At 39.6% G+C, this 23,933-nt stretch overlaps 1 protein-coding gene across 1 annotated transcript; it reads left to right on the forward strand.

Annotated features, from left to right (window-relative positions):
* The first annotated feature begins 20,295 nt into the window (after positions 1-20,295).
* Positions 20,296-20,703, forward strand: LOC137814847 (uncharacterized). The gene has a single exon (XM_068617768.1). It carries the CDS (start codon positions 20,296-20,298, stop codon positions 20,701-20,703), a length of 408 nt encoding a protein of 135 aa, XP_068473869.1.
* The last annotated feature ends 3,230 nt before the right edge of the window (positions 20,704-23,933 follow it).

Consider the following 23,933-nt stretch of genomic DNA (forward strand, 5'->3'; position numbering starts at 1 on the left):
TATCTCGATTCAATCGGTTGTTTTCCCTTTGCTTGGAAAAAAACACTTTGTTTCTTTTAAAACTGATTGATCAAGCTTTGTGTAGGATTAAGAATTGATCTTAACAAAGATTCTAAACAACCTAATCTAAACCCAAACCAAAAAGCAGCACAGCTTCGGGCTTCATGTGGATTTGACACATCCAAGCTACCATGTTCAACAATAAACACCTGCAAAGCTAAAGTATTTATCATGCAAAAGACAATTTATAGTAATAAACCAATCATTAACCAAGAAACTTTGGACAAGATTTGGGACACCGACAAACACCAAAGCTTAGCAGTTTTATTAACGATGGGAGACGTAACAACCAAATGCATATTAACATATTTAAAAAGAACATTTAAAGCATCAGTGTACGACATCATGGGTTCAACAAGAAAAACAAGATGAGGTTTATGCATTTTAAGTAAATTAAACAACATCTCCACAATTTTGTGGTTGGCCAATCCTCGAACATTAAACCTTCATTGCAACCTTTTGGATAGAACTTCCTTAGCAGTTTTTTTTATTTACCAGTCCCTTTAGGTGGTTTCCCTGGTTTTCTAGTGGTGCAAACAATATCCTCCCTTGTATCACTGGTATTCTCCTCCGTCTCACTATGATTCGCCCAAAATTTAGATACAACATGATTTTTAACAAATATATGCTCATTATTAGAGTTAACAACTGGAGTCGAAACAATTGGCTTACCTTATCTGCAGTATCCAAACCATCAAGGGAGGAAAAATGATTTTGCAAAGCCAACGCAAGTGAATATGCCATTGTAGGAGACGGAATAACACCATCAGCCGTAACTTCCTGTGAATCTACTACAAGTGGTGAGTCTAAACCCTTGGTTTGCATACCAACCTGTGAATCCACTACCATCCCTGGTTCTTAAAGTTGAACCGTATCAGAAAACTTCTACTTGGGTGAGGACCTATCATGATCTGATGCATCCTCCAGAGGAGGCATATTTGCAAAATCATCCTCATCTCCATTTGCTTTATCAAAATCAAGTGGACCCAAGTGTAACCCAACATTAGTCCCACTAGTAACCTCCGTTGGCACATTACTAATACCTCCATCTGCTTTATCAGAATCAAGTGGACCCAAGTGTAACACAACATTAGTCCCACCAGTAACATTTGTTATCAGATTACCTGTAGACTCATCAACAAGCATTGACTGCGGAATCATCAATGCATTTTTCTTCCAATACTCTTTATGTTGTTTAGGAACCACTGGATCCCCCACAACCTTTCCCTGTTCCCCAGTATGAGAAGACTTATGTTGAGGGCCAACAACACGAACCTACGCATGAAACACACAACATTAAGCAAGTTCATGCCAATCAACTTATAATGAGAAAAAAATGGAGGGAGCCATTCATATTCCACGTTTGCTATAAATGCAAATCCTGAATGTTCAACCAATAGTTGATTAAGAAAAGGGGACAAAAGATCAATATCCACAAGCACCGAAGCAAAAAAACCCCTTTTTTCTTCATAGTATGATCATCCAAAGACAATGGAGTACCAATGCCCCTAATAATAGAAAATATAGCCCTCGGTCTCCAATATTCCAAAGGCAAATGGTAGATTTTAACCTAAACATGAATTTTAGTGCTTTTCATAGTAGGTGGAGCAAAATCTTTTGTCTAGGCAAACAATCTCAAGAAGCCAGAAGATAATTGCCATGAACCAACCCTAATAACCCACCGCATGTCTTCTAAAGAAGAAAACTCAAACTCATAGAAAACCTTCCCAAGAGGGATTGCTTTCCACGGTCCAATAGCCTTCCACACAAGCTACAACTTTTTAGTTAAATCAAGGTGTGTGAGTAGTTTTTCCCCCTTAGATAAAACAATTCGACCATGTAGATGGGTCTCACAATCCTCAAGACTAGCCAAGTCATCTTCCTCTCAGAGCCCTTGAATACAAGGAGTAGGTAGCTGGGATAAAGGAATGTTGCATGTATTTCCTAAAGCTTGAGAAAAAGTTTTCCTTGGTCATGTCATTGCTTTTTTTATTAGGAGTCACATCTCTATCCTTCAAGCAGCCCCATGGGATGAGGAAACCCTCAGAGCCCTTTTTCATTCTCAAAGGAGACCAAGCTTCCCCAAAGAGGACAACCCGCACCTCTGCGTTGCAACGGAAACCTGCCTCACTTCCACACCACACTACATCGCAGCGAAATGTCGCACTTCCGCATCGCAGCGACTGCCACACCCGCCCAACACCCCACCGTCCAGGAAAACAAATCAAGTGAGATGAGATCTTTATTTTAGATTTAAAGAACAATAGTTTTAAATTCACAATTCTAAAAATCTATTCAAACCAGTCTGTAAAAATTGATCAGGAATAGGCAAAATTTAAATTAACAACTACTTTACTTTTAAAACCAGATTTGATATGAAGAGTTCTAAAACAATTCTTAAACCAAGATTGGTTTTAAGAGACTTATCTTTAAGAATTAATCTGTCAAAGATTAAGGTTTCCACAAGTTCCAAGATTGTATAGACTTATTAAAAACTGGAAAACAGAATGTGGTTTATGCCAATACAATAGTTAAAAACAACAAATTCAGTTTTAGAACAACAAATTTGGTTTTGAATACAAAGATTAAGAGAGAAGAGAAGCACACACAAATTTACACTAGTTCACTCAATATGAGCTACATCCAGTAGTCAACAAGGAGATGCCCAAGGATGCTAATTTACACAATAAGAAGTCATCTCAATGTAGAGACCCCACCAGAGGGAGAATTGAACAAGGACCAGAGCACCTAAAGTTCTTCCTACTAGTCTTCTCAATGATTAGAAAATGTTGTAAATAAGTTGGGCTTACTTTTTTTTATCAGCAATGAATAAATTGAATTAAGAGGGATACTTCAGGGGTATCCCAACCCATATACAAAAACCCCAAGGCTACTCCTCCTTAACTCCTAGAACAGAAACCATATATGGCTTGAACTACAACATAACAAACCCAAAAAAATTATACATAATTTCATGAGCACCATCATAACCTTCACCCCATCTGCAAAACAACCTAGAGAAGAAATAAAGCATATAACTAGAGCTACATAGAGCAGCATCCAAAAAAAAAACATCGCAGAAATTGATATGTATGTGGCAGCAACCATATCAAACCATAAACATCAACAAATTATGCAGCAGATATCAGAAATTTGCAAACTTAGAATCGTATCCAATCTATTATGTAGCAAACCATTTGAAGCACCTGCAGGATCATCTATCTTCCAGTTCCATACAACATTACCTTTGACCCTGTAAATTCCTTTCCAATTTTCCATATCATGGCAACCCAGGCTGTTGTTCCTTGCACCTCTTCAAGTTCCCAAATTGTAACAGATTCTACTTATAGCACCAAGGATTTTAGATCTCCTTCCACCCCTTTCCTTCCTGGCAGAACCGAAGGCTCTATAAGCTTCATATCATATTCCTTAATCTGTTATTGTTCTCCTTCACTATAATTTGACATGTGTTGTACCTGCAAAACTACAAATAAGCGTTAAACGGGTGTTCTGGATGCAGAGTCCTTATGGCCTTAACCTTGTTCCAACACCATTTTTCTTCAAGGCAATCTCAACAGCAAGATTATGTTCCTTGACATCTCCTCAGCAGATTGGCACATGATATTCCTCCTCTTCTCTTGTAATTGCCTCACTCGGTGTGGCTCTAATTACCATCATCTCATGTTCTTAGAACATCATTTTCATCCAGTAACCTTCACCCAGACACATTTCAATCCTAACACAGATTTACCTTCATCGCAGGGACACCAACCAGAATACCATGCAGCCTTCCCAGCATCTGTCCAGTATTCCTCTGTTTTAAAAGTTGGGCTCACTTTAGGGGTCCAAATAGCAAATATAGGCTAGAATAAGGTACCTTTAGTATAATAAGGGGTGTGGGTAGCATTTTAGCTTGTTCTTAGCCCTTTTGGAAGTCATTTTGACCTAGTTTCTAGAAGGACAAGTCTAGGATGAGGGATTGACTTAGTCAAACCCTAAGACTGCCCATTTTTTCCCTTTTCCCATCCTATCCCTTTAGCTTGTTCTCCAAGGCTCCTTCACCTATAAATAGGAGACATGCGTAGTATATTTTAGAAGTTGAATGAAATAGAGAAAAGTTACTTTGCACATTTTGTGTGAGAACTATTAGTGAGGATTGTCCTCTTAGTCTTAGTCTTATCTTAAGAGTTTTGAGAGCTCTCAAGTGGCGGCATCTTTCACTTATCTTGGAGTCATTTCATCATCCAAATGGCATGCATCATTCTCAATTCCATCTCTCATAAGCTTCCTTATCCTTCATATTTTCTATTCCATTGTCATTCCATTTCAATTCATAAATAAGTTCTTATTTTGCTTCCTTATGTCTATTCGGTTTTGTACTTGTTGTTCTTGTTTCGTTATGTAATTCCGCACCATATCTTGTCATCATCATCACTTATAATTGTGTTTTCCTTTTGCCTTTGTGAAATGAACCTTCACATCTACCTAACGACTTGGTTAAGTTAATGTCCAGTGGGGACTTTCCTTAGGTTTTCACTCTTAATTGCTTAACAATCTCAATCATAATTCTAAAAGTGTCACCTAAATGAACAATCCTAAAATCAACTCACATCATCCAGTCCCACCTTACACTAAGATGGATTTTGTAGAACATGGAAGCTTTGATGAAACCAAATCTGTGATGAGAGCTTAAAGCTTTGTTGCTTTCATTGAAGCTTAGTTCTAGGGTGTTTAGAATTTGTGTAAAGCTCATTCTTAATCCTATGTACAAGCTGAATCAATCTGTTTTAAAAGAGAAAAATATTTCTCTAAGCAAAGAGAAAAACAACCGGTTGAATTCACGATATAATCGGTTTTTTTACACTTGGCTTGTTTGAAAGTTTTCAAAATTGTTTTTGACTTGGTTGACTAACTGTCCAAACAAATTCAACCAGTTAAAACGACATTTCAACCGGTTGATTGTCACATTTCTTAACAGCTTTTCAAAAAACTGTTAAATCTGTTTTCAGTTGAATGAAAACTGATTTGGCTCATGACTAACTACCTAAAACGGCTAGATTTAAGAGCTATAAATATGGTTTCTCTTTGTATTAAAAACCACACAAAAAGTATGCACTTTGTAATTGCAAGGGATGATTTGAACTGAGATTAAGCTCCATTTTTATAAGATTCAAATCAAAACAGTTTTCTGAAAACAATTTTGAAAAGTGTTATAAAACAATAGATTGAAACTTGAAAGAATAAATTATATTTTGAAAAAGCAGTTGGTGGTAACATAGCCACCCTTTGATTCAATTAAAACTGAATATGTGAACAAAACTGATTTTGAGAGCAAAACTAAATTTTGAAAATTCGTAACAGTTTTGGTGCAGTGCAAATGAATCAATTGTTTTAGTAAACAATAGATTAAATTTTTGTGCAGTAAATTTTTTTTTGAGAAAGCTTGAGCAGATCTCTTAAAATTCTTTCTAAGAGACTCTTGTGCTTAAGTTCATCACCATGGCTATGAGGTAGGAGGTTGAATCAAAGTGCAAAAGGCTACTTAAACAACTCTAACCTATCTAAGACCACAAATTACATTTTTTATACACCTTCAAACATGTCGTCTTCATGAAATACTTCTTCATAAAAGTTAAGTGGAATCATCACATATTCTCAACACAACAGACACTTCACAATTAAGTCAGTCATCTCAGCATCCAAGACAAGTGATGTGATTCCACTAGCCATATAGAGAATGATTCTTGACATTCTTAGGAATCACCTTGAGCTGAACATTATTGAGGCACTTTTCTTAGAGTTGGATCATTGTTCTAAGAAAAGAACTCACCAAAAACTAGTACCAAATCCCAAACTCATTTGGATGTTCCACATATTGTCAAATTGAACCAACAAAGAGAGGTAAAACTAAAAAGCACCGAATAGAATTGAATAAGAATACATTTGAACCGAACAAAGTGAAATTAAAAGGCAAAGAACAGAAAATAGGTGCTGGAAAACAATAAAAGCCGAACCAAACAACAAGACAACAAGCTAGAACAAGGAATTAACAAAGAAGAAAGGAAGGAGAGAAGAATTGCTCATGAAGATGGAAGGATGATGGATGATCTCGCCACTAGAAGTGTGGAATGCTCCTAGATGAGAGTGCTGCCGCCACTTGAGGACTCCATGGATCCATCAAGATAAGACTAGAGAAGAAGGCTCAAAAGCTCTCTAATGCTCACTCCAATTTTGAGTATAGTTTCTTTAGATAAATTCAAATCTGAATTTGACAAAGAGAGCACCTCTATTTATAGCCTAAGGTGCTGAAAATGCAAGCTAAAACAATTCAAATTTCCCTCCTAAAGCAAGCTAAAACCGGCGCCTATTTCAAGTCATGAGGAAGGTGTGACTCCTTCCTTCACTTTGGCACCTCCTATTCTACTTCTACACCTATCTACTAACACCCCCCCCCTAAAGCTCCTAACTAAAGCCTAAAAGATGCTATAACAAAAGAGGTTTCTAATGTTTCCCTCTAAGCACCTTCAACTAAAGAAATTACAAAAAGAGAAAATAAATGTCCCCTAGCTCCTAAAGCTTTGAACATGCTTCTTGTAATCCTTTGAGGTGGGCTTTGACCTCCATGGGCGTCCTCCATTTGTGCCTCTACCTCTTCTTGATCTTGTTGATTGGCCTCCATGTCATCTTGAGCTTCTCAACACAATAGACACTTCACAATTAAGTCAGTCATCTCAGCATCCAAGACAAGGCCCCACCAAACTTCAGAAGGACCTCAACAAAAGAAGAATTAGACATATGCTAGAGCATCAAATGTTATTTGTTCAGGTCTTTTTAAAAGACAAGTTTATGTAAATGAATTGGGCTCACTCTAGGGGGTCCAAATAGAAGAAGAAGTTGGAGTAGGGTGCACTTAGTATATTTTGGGCTTGTGCCAAAGCCCACTTTTCATGACAATGCACTTAGGATTAGGGTTTTTGTTCTCGCCGGTTGACCTGGTCGTTTGTTGACTTTAGAGGCAAGCGGTGTCTCCTCTTATTTTTTTATGGATTCTGTGCTTCTTTTTGGATGTTGGAAAACGCCTCCGTTGAAACAGAGGGGGCCCTACCTATTGATTGCACTCCGACGATCAAGTCAGTTTAGGGCTTATAGAAACAATAAGTAAGTAAGCAGTTTCAGTATTAAAAATAGTGTACCTTTACCAGGGATCTCAACTCCCTTTTATAGACTGCTTTTAGGTTACCTCATTGTAACAACCTCTCTCTCACGAGAACCCTATCTTGAGTGAAAGTGGGCTTGATGGGAAAGCATTTTGTTATGTTGTTCAGAATCGTAGTGTAACCACTGCCAATAATCTTCCCCTTGGAGTGCACAATCTTAACAACATGGCCGCCAGGGTACCAACTCATGTACCAACATTATAGGGCCCATCTATCATTGTAGGCGTTCTAGCCTCTATGTACCATGCATGCAGCTTACCCTTGAAACCCTAACGCACTTGGGCCTAGGCGTTTCTAATGAGTACTTACTTGTGCTAGACCCGAATGTACTATTCACACCGAATGAACGTTTGCTAACTAGGCTCTTCATATATACGACTTTTAACACACGCACCTTTGGGGACCCACTTACGTGGCCCACTATCTCAACCAGACCACTGAGCCAACTTGTTCCACCCAGGTGCCGATGTCCAGTGTCGATGTTTGGTCAAATACAGTTTTTAACCTAGTTTCTAGAAGATGTAGGTTAGCTTGGGAAACACTCCACTTTGACCTACTTTCTAGAAGGTTTCTCACAAATGACACCCCTACCCCTTTATCTTGCTCTCCAAGATACTCTCTCATATAAATAGAGTGTCTTGCCTCATGTATTGGACACATTGAATTTTGAATAGAAAAGAAACTTTATCAGAGTGTTGAGTGAGTCTTGAGTGCTCTCTTTTTGTGGATCTTATCTTGGGTGTTTGTGCACTTCAATCTTGCACCATTTTCATTGCTCATATTCTTGTATTCTTTTTTCCCTTTTTGGTTTTTCCATCTTGCTTTCTATTATATACTCTTTAATTATGCACCTCTTTATCATCAACACCATATAATTGTGTTTTCTCTTTATCCTCTAGAAGTGAACCTTCGCACTTACTTAATCACTTGGTTAAGTTCGTGTCAGTGGGAATCTTCTTTGGGTTCTCACCTTAAATTGTTAATCTAAAAAATCATAAACAAAAGAGTAATCTCTAAAATGTGCCAATCTAAAATCAACTGACATCACGTGGTATTCAGAGCATGGTTATCTTATGCTTAATTGCTTTTGAGTTGATTTTTACTTTAAAATTCCAGCACATTTTAATTTTTCTTTATCTTTAAGCAATTTAACCTCTGCTTTTCAATTCAGCATCTTTGAATTCGGTCTTTCTTGTCATTTAACATTTCATCTTTTTATTCATTAAGCAATTTAAATTATGCTTTTGAATTATTTTGTGTCATTTTTTTCCCTTAGCTTTTTTTGCTTGAATCTTATGTTCTTAGTGTTCTAGGAGTTTTTAATTCCTTTTTGCTTATTTTGCTTTTAATTGTGAAGAACTAAAAGCAACTAGAAATTTTTTAAGTGGTAGTTGATTTAGTTCAAAACAAAGAATTCAAGTGATCATATGAATTGAATCCCTTATTTTGTGAAAATTTGAAAGTGAAGTAAAAATATCCATGTCAAGAATGTGGACATTTTAAACCCATAAAAAAATACAAAAACAATTTGAATGCAATTCACTTTTCAAGATTAAAATATTAAGAGGATTCTTTTTATGTGGCAAATTGTTTTCATATTTGTGGAATTTTATCCTTCTTACTTTTACAATTTCTAAGAAAATCAAAACTTCATAGTTAAAAGTTTAAGAAAGTTTCTTTGAGTCTTCATAAGTGATTTTCTTGTTTGTCTTGTTAAAAGTTTTTTCATCCTCTAAATTCTAATTTGGTTTAGCTTTCTTTCTTTTATCTTTTATTTCTTGTCTTCAAATCTTTCTTTAGTGTTGTTGGGATTTCTTTGGTGAGCGAGTGATAAGAGCTTTGCCATTTTTCACTTGAAATGTTGCTACCAAGTGTAGACCTTTTGGAGTTCAAATCTTCCTTGTTATTTTCATTAATTGTTTGCTTTCTTTTTTGACAAATCATGACTCATTTGTCTTCAGAAGAATCTTTAAAATTGTTATCTCCTCAAAAGACACGTCTTTTTGGGGAGCTTGAGGATACCAAGAGGAGCTTGGCCCACAAGGAAGAGAAAATGTAGCAACTAGTGGAAAAGAATGCAAAGACTAGAGGATTCTCAAGAAAGACTAGCTAGAGAAAGGAGGCGGGAGACTAGAAGAGCTACAAGACACTACATGCATTATGGAAGTCAAGAAGAAGAAAAAGATTGGAGAGTGCAAAACTTTGAAGCTAGGCGCCAACATCATCACCAACCAAAGAAGTCCATTCCTTTTGTTAAATTACCTAGTTTTAATGGGGATAATGACCCAAACTTGTATCTAGGATGGGAAGCTAAAGTAGATCAAATTTTTAATGTGTATGAGGTAGAAGAGGACCAAAAGGTTAAGTTAGCTTCCCTAGAATTCGAGGACTATGTCATGCAATGGTGGCATCAAATTGTAATGGACATTAGGCTAAATAAGAGGTCAGTCGGGGTCTGTTGGTATGATTTGAAAAAAGGCATGTGTGCACGGTTTGTTCCTCCTCACTATAGGAAAGAACTCTTGTTGAAGCTCCAACTACTTCATCAAGGATCTAAAAGGGTAGACGAGTATTTCAACGATTTAGAAGTAAATTTGACTAAAATTAATATGCATGAAAGTGAAGAGTCAAAGATTGCTAGATTTGTGAGTGGATTACAACAAGAAATACAAGATGTTGTAGAATTATATGAGTATACTTCTTTGGAAAAATTGGTTCACCTAGCCATCAAGGTTGAATCACAAGTTTTGAAGAGAAATTCTTTTAAAAATATTCATAATGACGACTTTTAGAAATCATCTTGGAAGGACATACACAGATTTAAAAACCAAGACTCTCCTTCTAATTTCTCAAAAGAAACCACCCACATCATAAAAATTCTAAAGATAAACCTTCTAATTTAAATCACCCACCAAAACCTTAAGTAAAAAATGCTTTAAATGTCTAGGTTTTGGCATATTGTTGCTAATTACCCAAGTAAAAGAACAATGATGGTTAAAGGGGGGATAGTCGTGAGTGACCATAGTTCCCAATCATCTAGAGCTAGCTCCCCTTCCTCTTCAAAAACCCTAAGTGAGAACGAGTGTGAAATACCATGTGAAGGTAATTTATTGGTGGTAAGGCGAATGTTGGGTACTATTCAAAAACCTTTTGATGAAACCTAAAGAGAAAATATTTTCCATACCCGTTGCCTTATCAACAACAAGTTATGTTCCATGATCATAGATGAGGGTAGTTGTGCTAATGTGGCGAGTACAAGAGTACTAGAGAAGCTTGGTTTACCCATTTTCTCTCATACAAAGCCGTATAAATTACAATAGCTTAGTGAAGATGGTGAAATAATGGTTAATGAACAAGTGCTCATAACATTGGAAAATATAAAGATGAAGTTTTATGTGATGTTGTGCCAATGGAAGCCACACATGTGCTTTTGGGAAGGCCTTGGCAATATGATAGAAAGATTTTACATGATGGCCATACCAATAAAATTTCTTTCAACTTCCAAGGGCACAAACTATGAGCACTCCTATTTATGCTAAAGGCACCTATTCTATCTTATCTTGCTATTTGGACCCCTAAAGAGAGCCCAATTTATTTACAACTTGTTTTATTCTTAAGAAGACCAACAAGAAGAATATTAGATTCTCTGGTTTTTGTCCATATCTCCCTCTGGTGAGGTCTGCTAAATCATTGATGAGGTCTTCACTTGAATGTTGAGATGACTTCTTATAGTGTGAATGGTAATGTGCATCCTTGGTCATCTCCTTGTTGGCTTGTTTTCTATCACACCTCCATGGTGTTTTTCTTCCTTATCTTTTTCATTACAAAATCATTTTAAATACTTGACGTCTTTGATAAAGAAGTTTATGGATGATATTCAAAAACCTTTTAGGGGTTGTCACCCTTCTAAGAGGATTTTCACAAACAAATCATTTCCTTCCTAAACATTCTCTACAAACATGGACTGTATCTAGAATTAACCCATGTGAATTCCCAAAGCTTCATTAACATAAGTTTGATTCACAATCTACTACTAGAAATGTTTCTATCTATCCTGTGAACAAACTAATTATATTATTTTTAGGAGTTCTAAATTCGAGGTCGAATTCTTTCCAACTTGGGGGGCATGATACAACCCAATTAGACAAGGAGATAACCTAGGATACAACAAACACTTCATAATTAAGTCAGTCATCTCAGTATCCAAGACAAGGCCCCACCAAACTTCAGAAGGACCTCAGCAGAAGAAAAACTGGACATATGCCAAAGCATTAAATATTCTTTCTTCTGGTATTTTTAAAAGACAAGTTTATGTAAATAAATTGGGCTCACTCTAGGGGTCCAAATAGAAGAAGAAGCTAGAGTAAGGTGCACTTAGTATATTTTGGGCATGTGCCAAAGCCCACTTCTCGTGACAATGCACCTAGGATTAGGGTTTTTAACCTAGTTTTTAGAAGATATAGGCTAGCTTGGGAGGCATTCCACTTTGACCTACCTTTCAGAAGATTTCTCAAATGACTCCCGTACCCCCTTTATCTTGCTTTCCATTATATGCTCTTTAATTCTGCACCTCTTCATCATCAACACCATATAATTATGTTTTCTCTTTGCCCTCTAGAAGTGAACCTTCACACTTACTTAAACTCTTGGTTAAGTTCGTGTCCAATGGGAATCTTCTTTGGGTTCTCACCTTAAATTGTTAATCTAAAAAATCATAAACAAAAGACTAACCTCTAAAATGTGCCAATCTAAAATCAATTCACATCATTAGGTCATGCAATATACGATCTGAACTGTTCTGGGGGTCATCAAACCTAGTTTCACCACACAACACACAACTTAAACAAAGAATAAACAAAACACACAAAAACAAAACATAGAAATTAAAATAACGGGTTGCCTCCCAGCAAGCGATTGTTTAACGTCATATAGCTTAACACCTGTTTCTTTATAGCTCCTTGAAAAAAAGTAAGAATTTGTCCCTGAGGGCGGATATCGAACTCACAAAGAGAAATTATTTAAAATCGTAATAGTAACATTCACCAAGTATAAGGATATGTACAATAATTTGATTTAAAAGATATTGAAATAAGTTTGTGTAAAAATTAAACGAAAACAAAATAAATGAGAAAGTAATTCAATTAAGAAAATTGAGAATGGGTTTAATCCTTCTCACTCGTCTGTAGTTTAAAACATATAACATTCTATCTTGTTGACATTGATGCACATATAAAAATCATTCATATTAAATGATGTTACTGTAACCATGGGTCTCGCCCAAGCGAGCTCAGCCATGCCCAAGAAAGAAGTTACTTAACCTAAGCCTAACTAGGTTAAATATGAGGCGTGTGGCACAACCCTAGCATTCACTAGGAGAATAGAAGGTGATAGGAAACCCTAGAGGAGGCACTAGTCAAGGAGAAACATCTTGTATCTTCCTTTCTTGCTTTCCAAGCTTGTAATGGCCAATATGAGTGGCTAATTCTATCCTTTGGGATTGAGAGTAATATGTTCAAACTCTTATGTATTGAGCTGATATTCACAAAGCTTGTTTACCATGATTTTGATATTTAGATTTGACTGAAAAGTACTTCTAAGTTTCTGACCTAAATGATAATTCATAACATATTTGAATGCTAGGAATAGATTTGAAATGTTAATTACTATCAACATTTAGTAGACTCTTTTAAAATTTTTTGTACTGGACAGGAATGCTCGTGACCTCGGTCTAGGTATTTGGGGGAGGTCTGCTTGGTGTTTGGACTCTAGGGTGGGTCGGAAGCTCGACCCAAGTAGGGGTTGGCCCGAGAAAGGTAATTAAGATAAAAGATAAAGAGATATTTTATTTGTTATCATATTATTCTGAAGATGAAAGATATAATTGTTATTGTTTAAATCTGTTATCATATTAAAGATAAAGAGATATTTTATCTCCTGTGATAATATGTTAGTTAGTTATATATATTACTTAATACATATTAGTTACATATTAATTAATAGTTGTTGAGAATAAAAGAGGAGCACCCGAGAATAATGGTGCACATGTTAAACAAAATGTTCTCCTGGTGTTAGCACCTGAAGATAAATGGTGCCCGTGAGTAGGTTGTTTTTTGTTATTATTTTATGCTTTCAGTAGAGATTAGATTCTCGTAAGCTAAAGTTGTTAAATGAGTAAGCTATAAAGGGGATTTGAGACCCTAGGTAAATGTACGTTGTTTTTTAATACTAGATTGAAACTGAATACTTATCTTATTTTAGTAATCTCTCACTAACTTGATTGTCGTAGTGTGATCAACAAGAAGAGCCCCCTCTATCCCAACAGAGCCACGTTCTAGTGCAACAAGAAGACGCAGAACAAAATCTAAAAGAGACAGGTTAGAAACAAAGCTTTCCACTCAAGTCAACCGACGAGAACAATTTTATATGTGAGAAATTAATATAAATTAATTTTATATGGGCATGAACATCAATTAAAGGATAAAATATTATTATGCTTTTCAAAACACAAAAGAGTAAGAAGGATGAACCTCAATCCCAATTTTCTCAATTGAACTAACAAACTCTTTAACTTGCTTTCTTTACAATTCTTGCAATCATAAATAACAAACTTCCAACAAACTTTATTATTTTGATTTCTATTTAGTGAATCTTATACTTGATAATTCAACTATTCCTTGTGGGTTCGATATCCGTCCTTAGGGAGAAATTATTACTTTTGACGCGGTACACTTGTCGTAAAAGAGTCATTAGTCGTCCAACTAAGTCAACGTGGTTACCCAATTGCCTCATCGACCATGGCAGTCAACAGTCAGAAATTCGTGTCTGTAGTCAATTTGTTGTGTTCACAGATGTCTGCACATGCCTCCGAAGCAATACCCTTCTCGCAGTCCATGATGAAACCTAATAAAAAAGGTTTAACTTTTGCAATAAAATAAATACTGAAGATACGTAAACATTAATAAAGGCTAAATGTCAACATTAAACCATCAAATTGATCTTACAAGAATATATATATAATTTCACGGATGTTACATCAAATTAATTCATACAATAACATGTCCACATTTCATTTGCTATAGTATCCCTAATTTGGGACTCCAGCATGTAGTCATCCTCACGAGTTTGCGAGTGTGACACATCTAGATCTCCTTACATCAAGTCATGATTAACTTCTTCTAACAAAGAGTCATCATTATCCACCCTGCGAAGAAAGTTATGAAGAATACAACATGCTAAAACAATATCAATCATAGTGTCCACATAGTAATGAAGCTTCATTCCACTAGCGATAATTAGGAATCACTTTTTTAGCACACCAAATGTTATTTTGATAACATTTCTTAGTGAGGAATGATGATCATTAAACAAATCGTGGGCATTTTGTGGACCTCTTCAGGAATACTTTTTAGATGGTATCGAACTCCGCGATATGGATTTATAACTTGGGCTTTGAACATAACCGTATTTCCAAGGTAGTATTTGCCTACAACCATCCATTAACACTTATTACTTATAAGTCATGTGACCAAATGAATATTTATTGCACTTGAAAACACTCTCAACTAACCTTCCGGAATGACCAATGGATCCTCTTGTACAAACTCATCCTTCAATATCCTGGAATCAGAGGTTGTTCCTTCCCACCTTGAAAGAACATATGTGAATTTCATGTCAAAATCACAAGCAACAAATACGTTTTGTGTTGGCCAGTCTTTTTTTCCGTAAAAACGAAGAATATCAGCTTGTGGGACTTTGACACTAACATGATGTTGAAGATAAGCTTTGATGTCTCCAAATCCATGAACATTGGTTGAAAGGCTTGTTGTTGCTTGTGTGTGTGGATTTTGGGTAGTTTGAATTTGTAAATCCACTCTTAGTTAGGATCCAAAGTTGGTTTAAATCAATTTTTTTTGAAAAATAGTGTTTTACAAAGAAGTGGAAAAAAACTAGTTGTTTTATCGTTTCAATCGGTTCTTTTACACTTAGTGTTTTTGAAACAGGTTTTGATAAAGCTTGAAATTGGTTACTTTGTTGTGAAACCAATTCAATTAGTTGTTTTGACATTTCAACCGATTGTTTTTAGAAAAACCTTAACGTAACTTGTTAAGTTTGATAAATTTGTTTTAATTGATTCAAAACTTATTTGGTTCCTTCATTAAATGTTTTTAACTGCCTTTTGGAGTTTAAATATTTAGTTTTACACTCCTGGTAAAAAGATATCAGATTATAATCTTTCAAATCAGTTTTCTCCAAGATTTACTTCAAGCTTTGGATTGACTTGTCTAAGAGTGGAATCAGACTGCTTTAATTTTTTAGATTCAATCTGTATCAGGTGTGATCAATCCTTTTTCTCTCTTGAATACTATAATTCTGTAAACTTGTTTTGTGCAGATACAGAGGGTGTTCTGTGATATGTAGTGTGTGGTTTGCCAAAGGAGGTGTGTGTTCTAGAAGGATTCAAGATCACCTTTTTGGTGTTTGGTTTGTAATCAAGGTTGTTGATTGGTTAGTGGAATACCCAGTGGTTTCTGGGGACTGGATGTCGCTATTCTTATAAGAGTGAACCAATATAAATATGCTATGTGATTCTTTCTATTCTTACTCATTTAAATCTGTTTTGACTTGTTTTTCTTAACTGCTGATAAAAACAACCGGTTGAATCGCATAAAAAACTGATTGAATTTCTGGAAGCTTAATAAAACATATTTGTTTCTTGGTTAACTTGATTCCTTTCACTTTGATTCTACATTGGGTTTCTCTATACCTTCAAAATTTGCAAAAATCTTTTAAAAACAATTCACCCCCGCTTGTTTAAGGCCTACAATTCCAACACATGAGTGTCATCTATGATACATAAACAATCCTAATAGGCATCGAATTCGCATTTATAAATAACTTGCATTGCATACAACATGAATTAAATATTTAAATAATATTTCTCCAATTCATACCTTAAAGTATGGAAAAAATCAATTGTTGTTTATGATATGAAGTTCAACCTTGTCCCAAATGGTTGAATTAAGAACTCTTCCTACAACATCAATATTGTTTTCAAAACATTATGAAAGTGAAAACAATTGTTTCCACTTCAATTTTGTAAAGTAGTATTTCCAAATATTTAAATATTTTTAATACTTATAATTATTTAATAAATTCAAAATAATATTTATAATTTTTTTTAATTATATCCTTATTTATATTATATCTATCAAAAATCGTTTTTGCAAATTATATATACACAAATTTTAATTTTGTAATTAACTTATTTAATATTAATATTTCAAAAATATTTATGTCTTTAAACCTGATCCTGCCGATTGACCAGAACGCAAGAGTCTTGCCACGTCAAAGGTATCTTCTCTCGATCAGCTTCGCACCACGTTAGCTTCCGTCCTTCACACCTCGATTCTCCGCAAGAACCTGAAAAAGACAGAGTGGCGCCACTGCGGCCGATCGCGCTCCGACGCTCAAGTCAGTGACGGAATCACCAAATACTAAGAGAGAAAAGCTAAAACTCAAGGAACCGTGCAAAATCTCTCTCAGCGTACTCCAGTGTTCTCAAAAGCGTAAAGAACTGTTCTAAACGCGCGTACCTCAGAAGTTCGTTAGAGTTCCTTATATACCTGTGCATTTTCTCTCCCCTAACGGTTACACCTCTGGACACGTGGCTCGCATCCAGCTGTACACGTGTTACCATCTGGAGCGTCCTCTATTTGAGCGTCACTTCTACTCTTCAGGCTGTTCGACTAAGTTACCCATGCAAGGAGTAACTCGGTGCATAGCTGCCTTGGAGCGTGATCTCTTCTAAGTGGCGAGTATGGGGTGTCACCATGCCCACCTTCTCTATGGTCTCGCCTGCCGCTATCGCGATCTGCTTCACTTGCACATCATGCATGTTCTGGTAAACTGTTCCTTTGCCCTGACTTCTGGCTAGGGAATGATCATCTGATAACTTCGTCCTTCGTATTCGTACCCCTTGAATGCCCTAAACAAGCCTTCCTGATCTTTCGGCGATGTCCCTCTTTCGGCGGTCTCTGATCACTTGGTCGCCTAAGCTCACATACGGCGACTATGACACAAGCCTGGTGACCGCCGGTTAGATATGTTAGAGATCGGAGAACGCCAACTTAACGATTGGCGACTACACAGACTTCCCGATGTACTTCCCTTCCGTCAGCCAGGTGTTCCGCTCAACACGCCTATACTATCGCTTGCTGCCACGTCACCACTTCCGACTACCTGATCGGTACACAAGCCCCCAGGCTTAAGCTGAGACTTGACCAACGAAAAGACTAAGAGGTCACGTCATCGTCGATCTACGTGGCGCTGGTACGGATTCCCGTATGTCCGTACCCTCTGCTTTTCTGACGCTCCACCAACTTCCTTTTCCATCACTCGACACGTGGCTTCATCAACGGTCCTCTTCAGCTGTCGTTTGCGCTTCCGAAAACGTTCGAAAAACCCTTAAACCCTTTGCGCTTCCACTGTTCCATCATCTTTCTGCACTCTCAAACGTTCTAAGCTTTTCCTCTGCGAACCACGAAGCTTCTCAACTCTCTCAATCTCCAACTCTCTTCAACGCTCATCCGATCACAAAAAGGTACCCCTTTTACTTCTTCTGTTGATATTTGCTGTATTTTAACCGATTCGCATCATCCATTATCTGTCTGGAGCATACGTTGTGGGCTGCTTTTTCCTTTTCTCCTTTTCTCGTAACCTAAGGCTTCGTTTTTTGTAACGTTTATCCCAGCGAACCCCTTTTCGCTCATCCTGTCTTCTTCGTCCTCAATCGAGTCGTCTCTGTCGTCCTCATTTCATCCCTTTCTCTTTCCTTTGCAGTTCCTGCGATGGCTCACACGAAGTCCACCGCGAACCCTCCTCCTTCGTCGCGAAACCCTCCACCCCAAGCGTGTAGGGTTGCTCCTGGGGCAAATCCTCCACCAGCGCGCAACCCACCACGAGCATCTGGTGCTCCTTCTAACCAGGCTGAAAGGCCTGCTTCTTCTCATGCCAATCCCAGTCAGGCAACTCCGCCAGTCGCTGGAGGAGCTTCCCTTCCTCCACGAGACTATGAAAAACTCTATCCTTGGGCCACCCCAACCTTGCTAAAAGAGACTTCTTCAATAAACACGGAGTTGGGTGTGCACCGACTAAGGAAAGAAGACCAGCCCGACCTTTCCTTCCATAAAGAGTATGATAGCAAAGTGGTCGTGCTGCCCTGCTTCCTGGGTGAACCGGTCTGCGTGGATGATAAGGGGAGCAACGACGAGTTGTTCTGCTTCATTTACACCACCGTGTTCAAGAAAGTGAAGCTTAGGCTTCCTTTTACCCTCTTCGAGAGAGAGCTGCTAACCGAGCTCAACATCGCCCCCGCCCAGCTTCATCCCAACAGCTGGGCGTTTATAAGGGCATTCCAAATTCTTTGTGCACATCTGCTGTTACCGGCCTCAGTCGACGTCTTTCTCTTCTTATTTGAGGCAAAAAACCCTGGAGATCGCCTCTGGGTCAGTCTGAACGGGATTGCTGGGAGATCCATCTTCTCAATCTTCCAGCAGTCTTACAAAGATTGGAAGGGGAAGTTCGTGAAGGTGTGCAAAACGACCAAGATCCTTCCTTGCTCGACGGCTTCCCCTTATATTGGGTACATAAGGGGGACAAGGACGCTAAGGACAACTTCAGAAGACCAAGGAGCCCTGACAACATGGGGGAGTTGGACAAGGACCTTTGCCTCTTCTGGAAGAGTGTAGCTGCCGCCAACATCACCTTCCCCACTGCCTCAATCATTCCCTACGAGTTCTTCGAAAGCCAACTCAAAATACAAATAGGTTAGCTCTTACCTCCACACCAAGTCCTTCACTTCAAGTTAATACTTAACTTAGCGTCTTCCCCACTCTACTTTGGCATTCTATTACTCTGTGTTGACTCTGATCTTTCCATCTGTGTATTGCTTATGTTGTCTCTGCATAAATATGCTTGTATTATCTGCTTCTGTTTTGATTTCTCAACCGTTCTTTACCTCATGCAGATAATATGTTGGGAAAAGGGAAATTAGCAGAACTGAGGGCGATCGCCCGATGCCATAAGCTAGCGGCGGGCTCCCAAGCCGTGCCTAACCCGGTGGTGGCGATCGCCTCTACTAAAGACAAAACCCCGCCCCGAGGTGCAACCTCTTCCGGGGTACTACCCGCCCCTCAAAGTAAAAAGCTTATCTTGAGGAAACCAAAGAGGAAAACTCCTCAAGTGGTACAAGAAGAAGAAGATGATGAGGCGACTGAGGATGGCCTCGTCACCAAGAGAATAAGGGTGGCTCCCTCTTCACCACCCGCACTCCCAACTCCAACATCGCCCTCACCTCCAGCTCCAACACAACCAGTCCAAGCAACACCTTTGGCCGCCGCACCCCCCATGGTTGAGAGCAGCGACCCAAACTTTATTGAGAATCCTCCAAGTGCCTCCACGCCATTCGTATCTGCTGGAGAGGGTCCTCCTTCAACCACCTCTATTGCTGGGGCCGCACCAGGAGGAGATGAGGGTGCTCACAACTCGCCAATACTCATAACCGAATCTCCAACCTCACCACCACACCAAGAAGCCCCCTTGCTCTACACACTCAAGAGGGTGGTGGTGAAAGTCAGCACCAAGCTCCTCCAGCACCTCCACCAGCAACAACTTCAAGCCTCCCACCCTCCATCGAAGAGATCTTGGGGCCCTTCACCGCTAAGCTGAAGATGATGGCGGAGGATCTCCCCTCAATTGTATCGAAGGCTGTGAAGGACTCCAACAAGAAGCTCCAAGATGAGAATTCAGCGCTTAAGGAGTCAAACCGCCTGATAAGGATGGAGGCGGAAAAGCTCTCTTGCAACCTGATAATGGCGGAGATCGACCATTCAAGGCTGGAGGACGCCATGGATGCTGAGCTAAGGGGCGCGCGTAAGGAGGCCTCCAAGCTCAAGAGAAGATCGAGTTGGAGAGCAAACTGGTCCCTTACAGGCTCAAGGTGACCAACTTGGAGGCTGCAATGAAAGCAGATGCAACCAAGGTGGAAAACCTTGAAAAAAGGTCAGCAGATCGGGAGTTTCTCCTTGGGAAGGTTGAAAAGGAGAGGGATGATGCCATTGCTGAGCTCGCTGCAGCTCGAGAGGAAGCTACGAAGATTGCTGCAGAGCTGGCTCAGGCTCGGGATGAAGGCAAAAAGGCTGCGGAAGAACTTGCTCAGGCCCGTGAAGAAACTGAAGAGCTGAAGAAACAAACCGACGAGCTGAAGAAACAAGCACAAGAGCTCGAGCAAAGCTCCACCCAAGTCCTTGCCGCCGGGTTCGACGCCGCTTTGGAGCAAGTCTCATGCCAATACGCTGAGCTCGACCTCTCCATGGTATCAATCTGTAACGAGGTGGTGGATGGGAAGATCGTGCCATCGGAAGACTAACTGCCTCTCCCCACCACCTCTCTTTCGAAACTTGTCGCTTCATCTTTCTATTGTAATAGCTGTTTCGTGTATAAACTTGAACTGATACTGCTTTATATAACTTCTTCTGCTAAGATGTTGTTTTCTGATACTTCTCTTTGAATACTTCTTACTCTTACTCGCTGTGTGATTAACCAACATAACCGGTAGAACTTACTCAAATAAATCAACTCAGCGATACTCGGGCTTAACCGTTTACTCACTGCTTTGAACTTGAACAAACTGTTAATCTTACAACAATTTATCAAACTGTTAACTCAAAGTAAAACTTGAGCAACTATTGACTCTCAAACGATGACATTTAATACAACTTGCAAACTTAAGGCAATAAACCTCAACATAATCTACTTACTAGGCAACAGGTTTTAACTTAAACTGGTATCACAATACAGTTTACCTGATCTGCCCGCCAAGGTTAGCCTTTACTCCCGTCATCGCCTGGAATTCTTCCGATCGCCATAGGGTTCTGGCGATGTAAACTTTCTTTGCCTTCACAACTTGACTATTCTTCCCTCATCTGGGGGGTAGAGGCGCCTCTCGGATCCTTCTCTACCTCCCTGAGTTTCAGAACAAAGAGCTGGATAGCGAGGTGTTCTCTTTGAACCTACCTTAGCTATCTTTTAAACTTCTTTCACCCTTCACGCCATACCTGAACTCGTTCAGGACGAGAAGGATTTTATCTGTCTTCATACCGCCTACAAGTGTGGAAGCTTTCTCTGGTCTTACTAAGTCAATATTGATGTTTCATATAAAGGGGGAAAGGCGTTTTCCTTCCCTTCCCGCCGTTTAAGGTCACGAACACCCCTGAATTTTCAGTTCATCTTGCCTTAACTCACTCTGAAGTGAGAAGGACTTTTTTTGGTGCCTCAACTTGCCCAGGGCGTACATCTCCTCCCCCATGGATGCACTGAGGACTTTTAACCTTGCCTCTATCTACTGGTGCAGAGAGGTCTTTCAATCTGTTCTCGCCTGCACTCGCTCAAGGCGAGGAGGACTTCTTCTATTCTCGCCTGCGCTCGCTCAAGGTCGAGGAGGACTTCATCTTGCCTGAACTCGCTCAAAGGCGAGAAGGACTTTTTCTGGTGCCTCAACTTGCCCAGGGCGTACATCTCCTCCCCCCTGGATGCACTGAGGACTTTTAACCTTGCCTCTATCTGCTAGTGCAGAGAGGTCTTTCAATCTGTTCTCGCCTGCACTCGCTCAAGGCGAGGAGGACTTCTTTTATTCTCGCCTGCGCTCGCTCAAGGTCGAGGAGGACTTCATCTTGCCTGAACTCGCTCAAAGGCGAGAAGGACTTTTTCTTTCCTGAACTCACTCTGAGGTGAGAAGGACTTTATCTGGCCTGAACTCACTCTGAGGTGAGAAGGACTTTATCTGGCCTGAACTCACTCTGAGGTGAGAAAGACTTTATCTGGTGCCTCAACTTGCCCAGGGTGTACATCTCCTCCCCCCTGGATGCACTGAGGACTTTTTCTCTTTCTCGCCTCAAGACGCACGAGAGCGTTGAGGTCTTTAATCATCGCTGGTGCCTCCGATCACCGAAAGACGATGAGGACTTTAAAACTTTAATTGGTGCCACCAATCGCCGAAAGATGATGGGGACTTTAAAATTTTCACTGATGCCGCCAATCGCCGAGAAACGATGGGGACTTTAAAACTTTTATTTAGAAAGCATGCAACATAATTTGAACTTGCCTTGAATCACGTACGAGTGATAAGGTCTTTTTTCTAAAACTTTCGAAACAACAAGCATGCAATCTTAGAAGCTTTAAACTTTGAAAACTCTTCTTTATTGGGTGGCCTCATTAAAAACCCTCCTTAGGGAAAAAAGAGTGCCCCCTTCAAACTGTTTTAACAGAAAGCTTGTAAATCTCTTCATGTTCGTTTTTACTTACAAAGCTTTAACTGTAATATAACTTGAGGTGTGTGGCGTTCCAGGTGCGAGGAATCGCCCCTCCTTCTAACGTCTCTAAGCGGTAAGCGCCGTTCCCGAGCACCTCGGTTATTCTGAACGGTTCTGTCCACTTAGGCGATAACTTGTTCTCCATCTCGTACTGATGGGCCTTCCTCATCACCAGGTCGCCCTCTCTGAACTGCCTTGGCATCACCTTCGAGTTATACCTTCGCTCAATCCTCCTTTTCACCGCCTCAGCCTTTACCCTTGCCTCCTCCCTGACCTCATCCAGTAAATCCAGATTCAACCTTCTTTCTTCGTTCGAGTCTTCCGCCACAAAGTTCTGGAATCTCGGCGAGCTCTCCTGGATTTCAACTGGAATCATTGCATCACATCCATAGACCAAGCTGAACGGGGTCTCGTGGGTTCCTGACTGCTCGGTGGTATGATACGCCCAAACTATGCGGGGTACCTCTTCAGCCCACGATCCCTTAGCTTTCTCTAGCCTTCTCTTCAAACCTCTCAGCAACACCCGATTGGCAGACTCTACTTGGCCATTTGTCTGTGGGTGCTCGACGGATGCAAACCCCTACTGTATTCCCACCTCTTCGCACAGCTTCTTCAGTAGGTGACTTGCAAACTGTGTCCCATTGTCTGACACCAGGCGCTTAGGCACACCAAACCGGCACACGATGTTCTTCAATATGAAACTCTCGATCTTGTGTGCGGTGATCTGGGCTACTGGCTCTGCTTCGATCCACTTGGTGAAGTATTCAATTGCCACCACCAAGTACTTCATCTGCTTGACCGCCAATGGGAAAGGTCCCAGTATGTCAATTCCCCAAGTATGAAACGGCCAAGGGCTGTAAATTGACTTTAACTCTTCTGGAGGCGCCTTGTGCCAATCGGCGTGCTGCTGACATTGCTTGCAACACTGTGCATACTTCTTGCAATCCTCCCTCATCGTTGGCCAGTAATAACCTGCACAGAGAGTTCTTGCAGCCAGAGCTCGACCCCCGACTTGACTCCCACATATACCTTCATGGAGCTCGGCCATGATTCTAGTGCATTTTTCTCCGTGCACACATTCTAGGAGTTGGTGTGTAAACCCAAACCTGTACAACTTGCCATCGATCATGGTGAACTTGCTGGAGTTCTTCTTTATCTTCCTAGCCTCCGTCGGATCCAGCAGGAGAAGGCCATCTGCCAGGCAGCGTTGGTACTGTGTTATCCATGTGTCTGGCTCATGCGTAGCGCAGACCTGCGTCATGTTCACCCTTTCCGCCCGACATGCTCT

The sequence above is a fragment of the Phaseolus vulgaris genome, chromosome 10 (genome assembly GCF_000499845.2).
Source record: "Phaseolus vulgaris cultivar G19833 chromosome 10, P. vulgaris v2.0, whole genome shotgun sequence".
NCBI classification, from domain to species: Eukaryota; Viridiplantae; Streptophyta; class Magnoliopsida; order Fabales; family Fabaceae; genus Phaseolus; species Phaseolus vulgaris.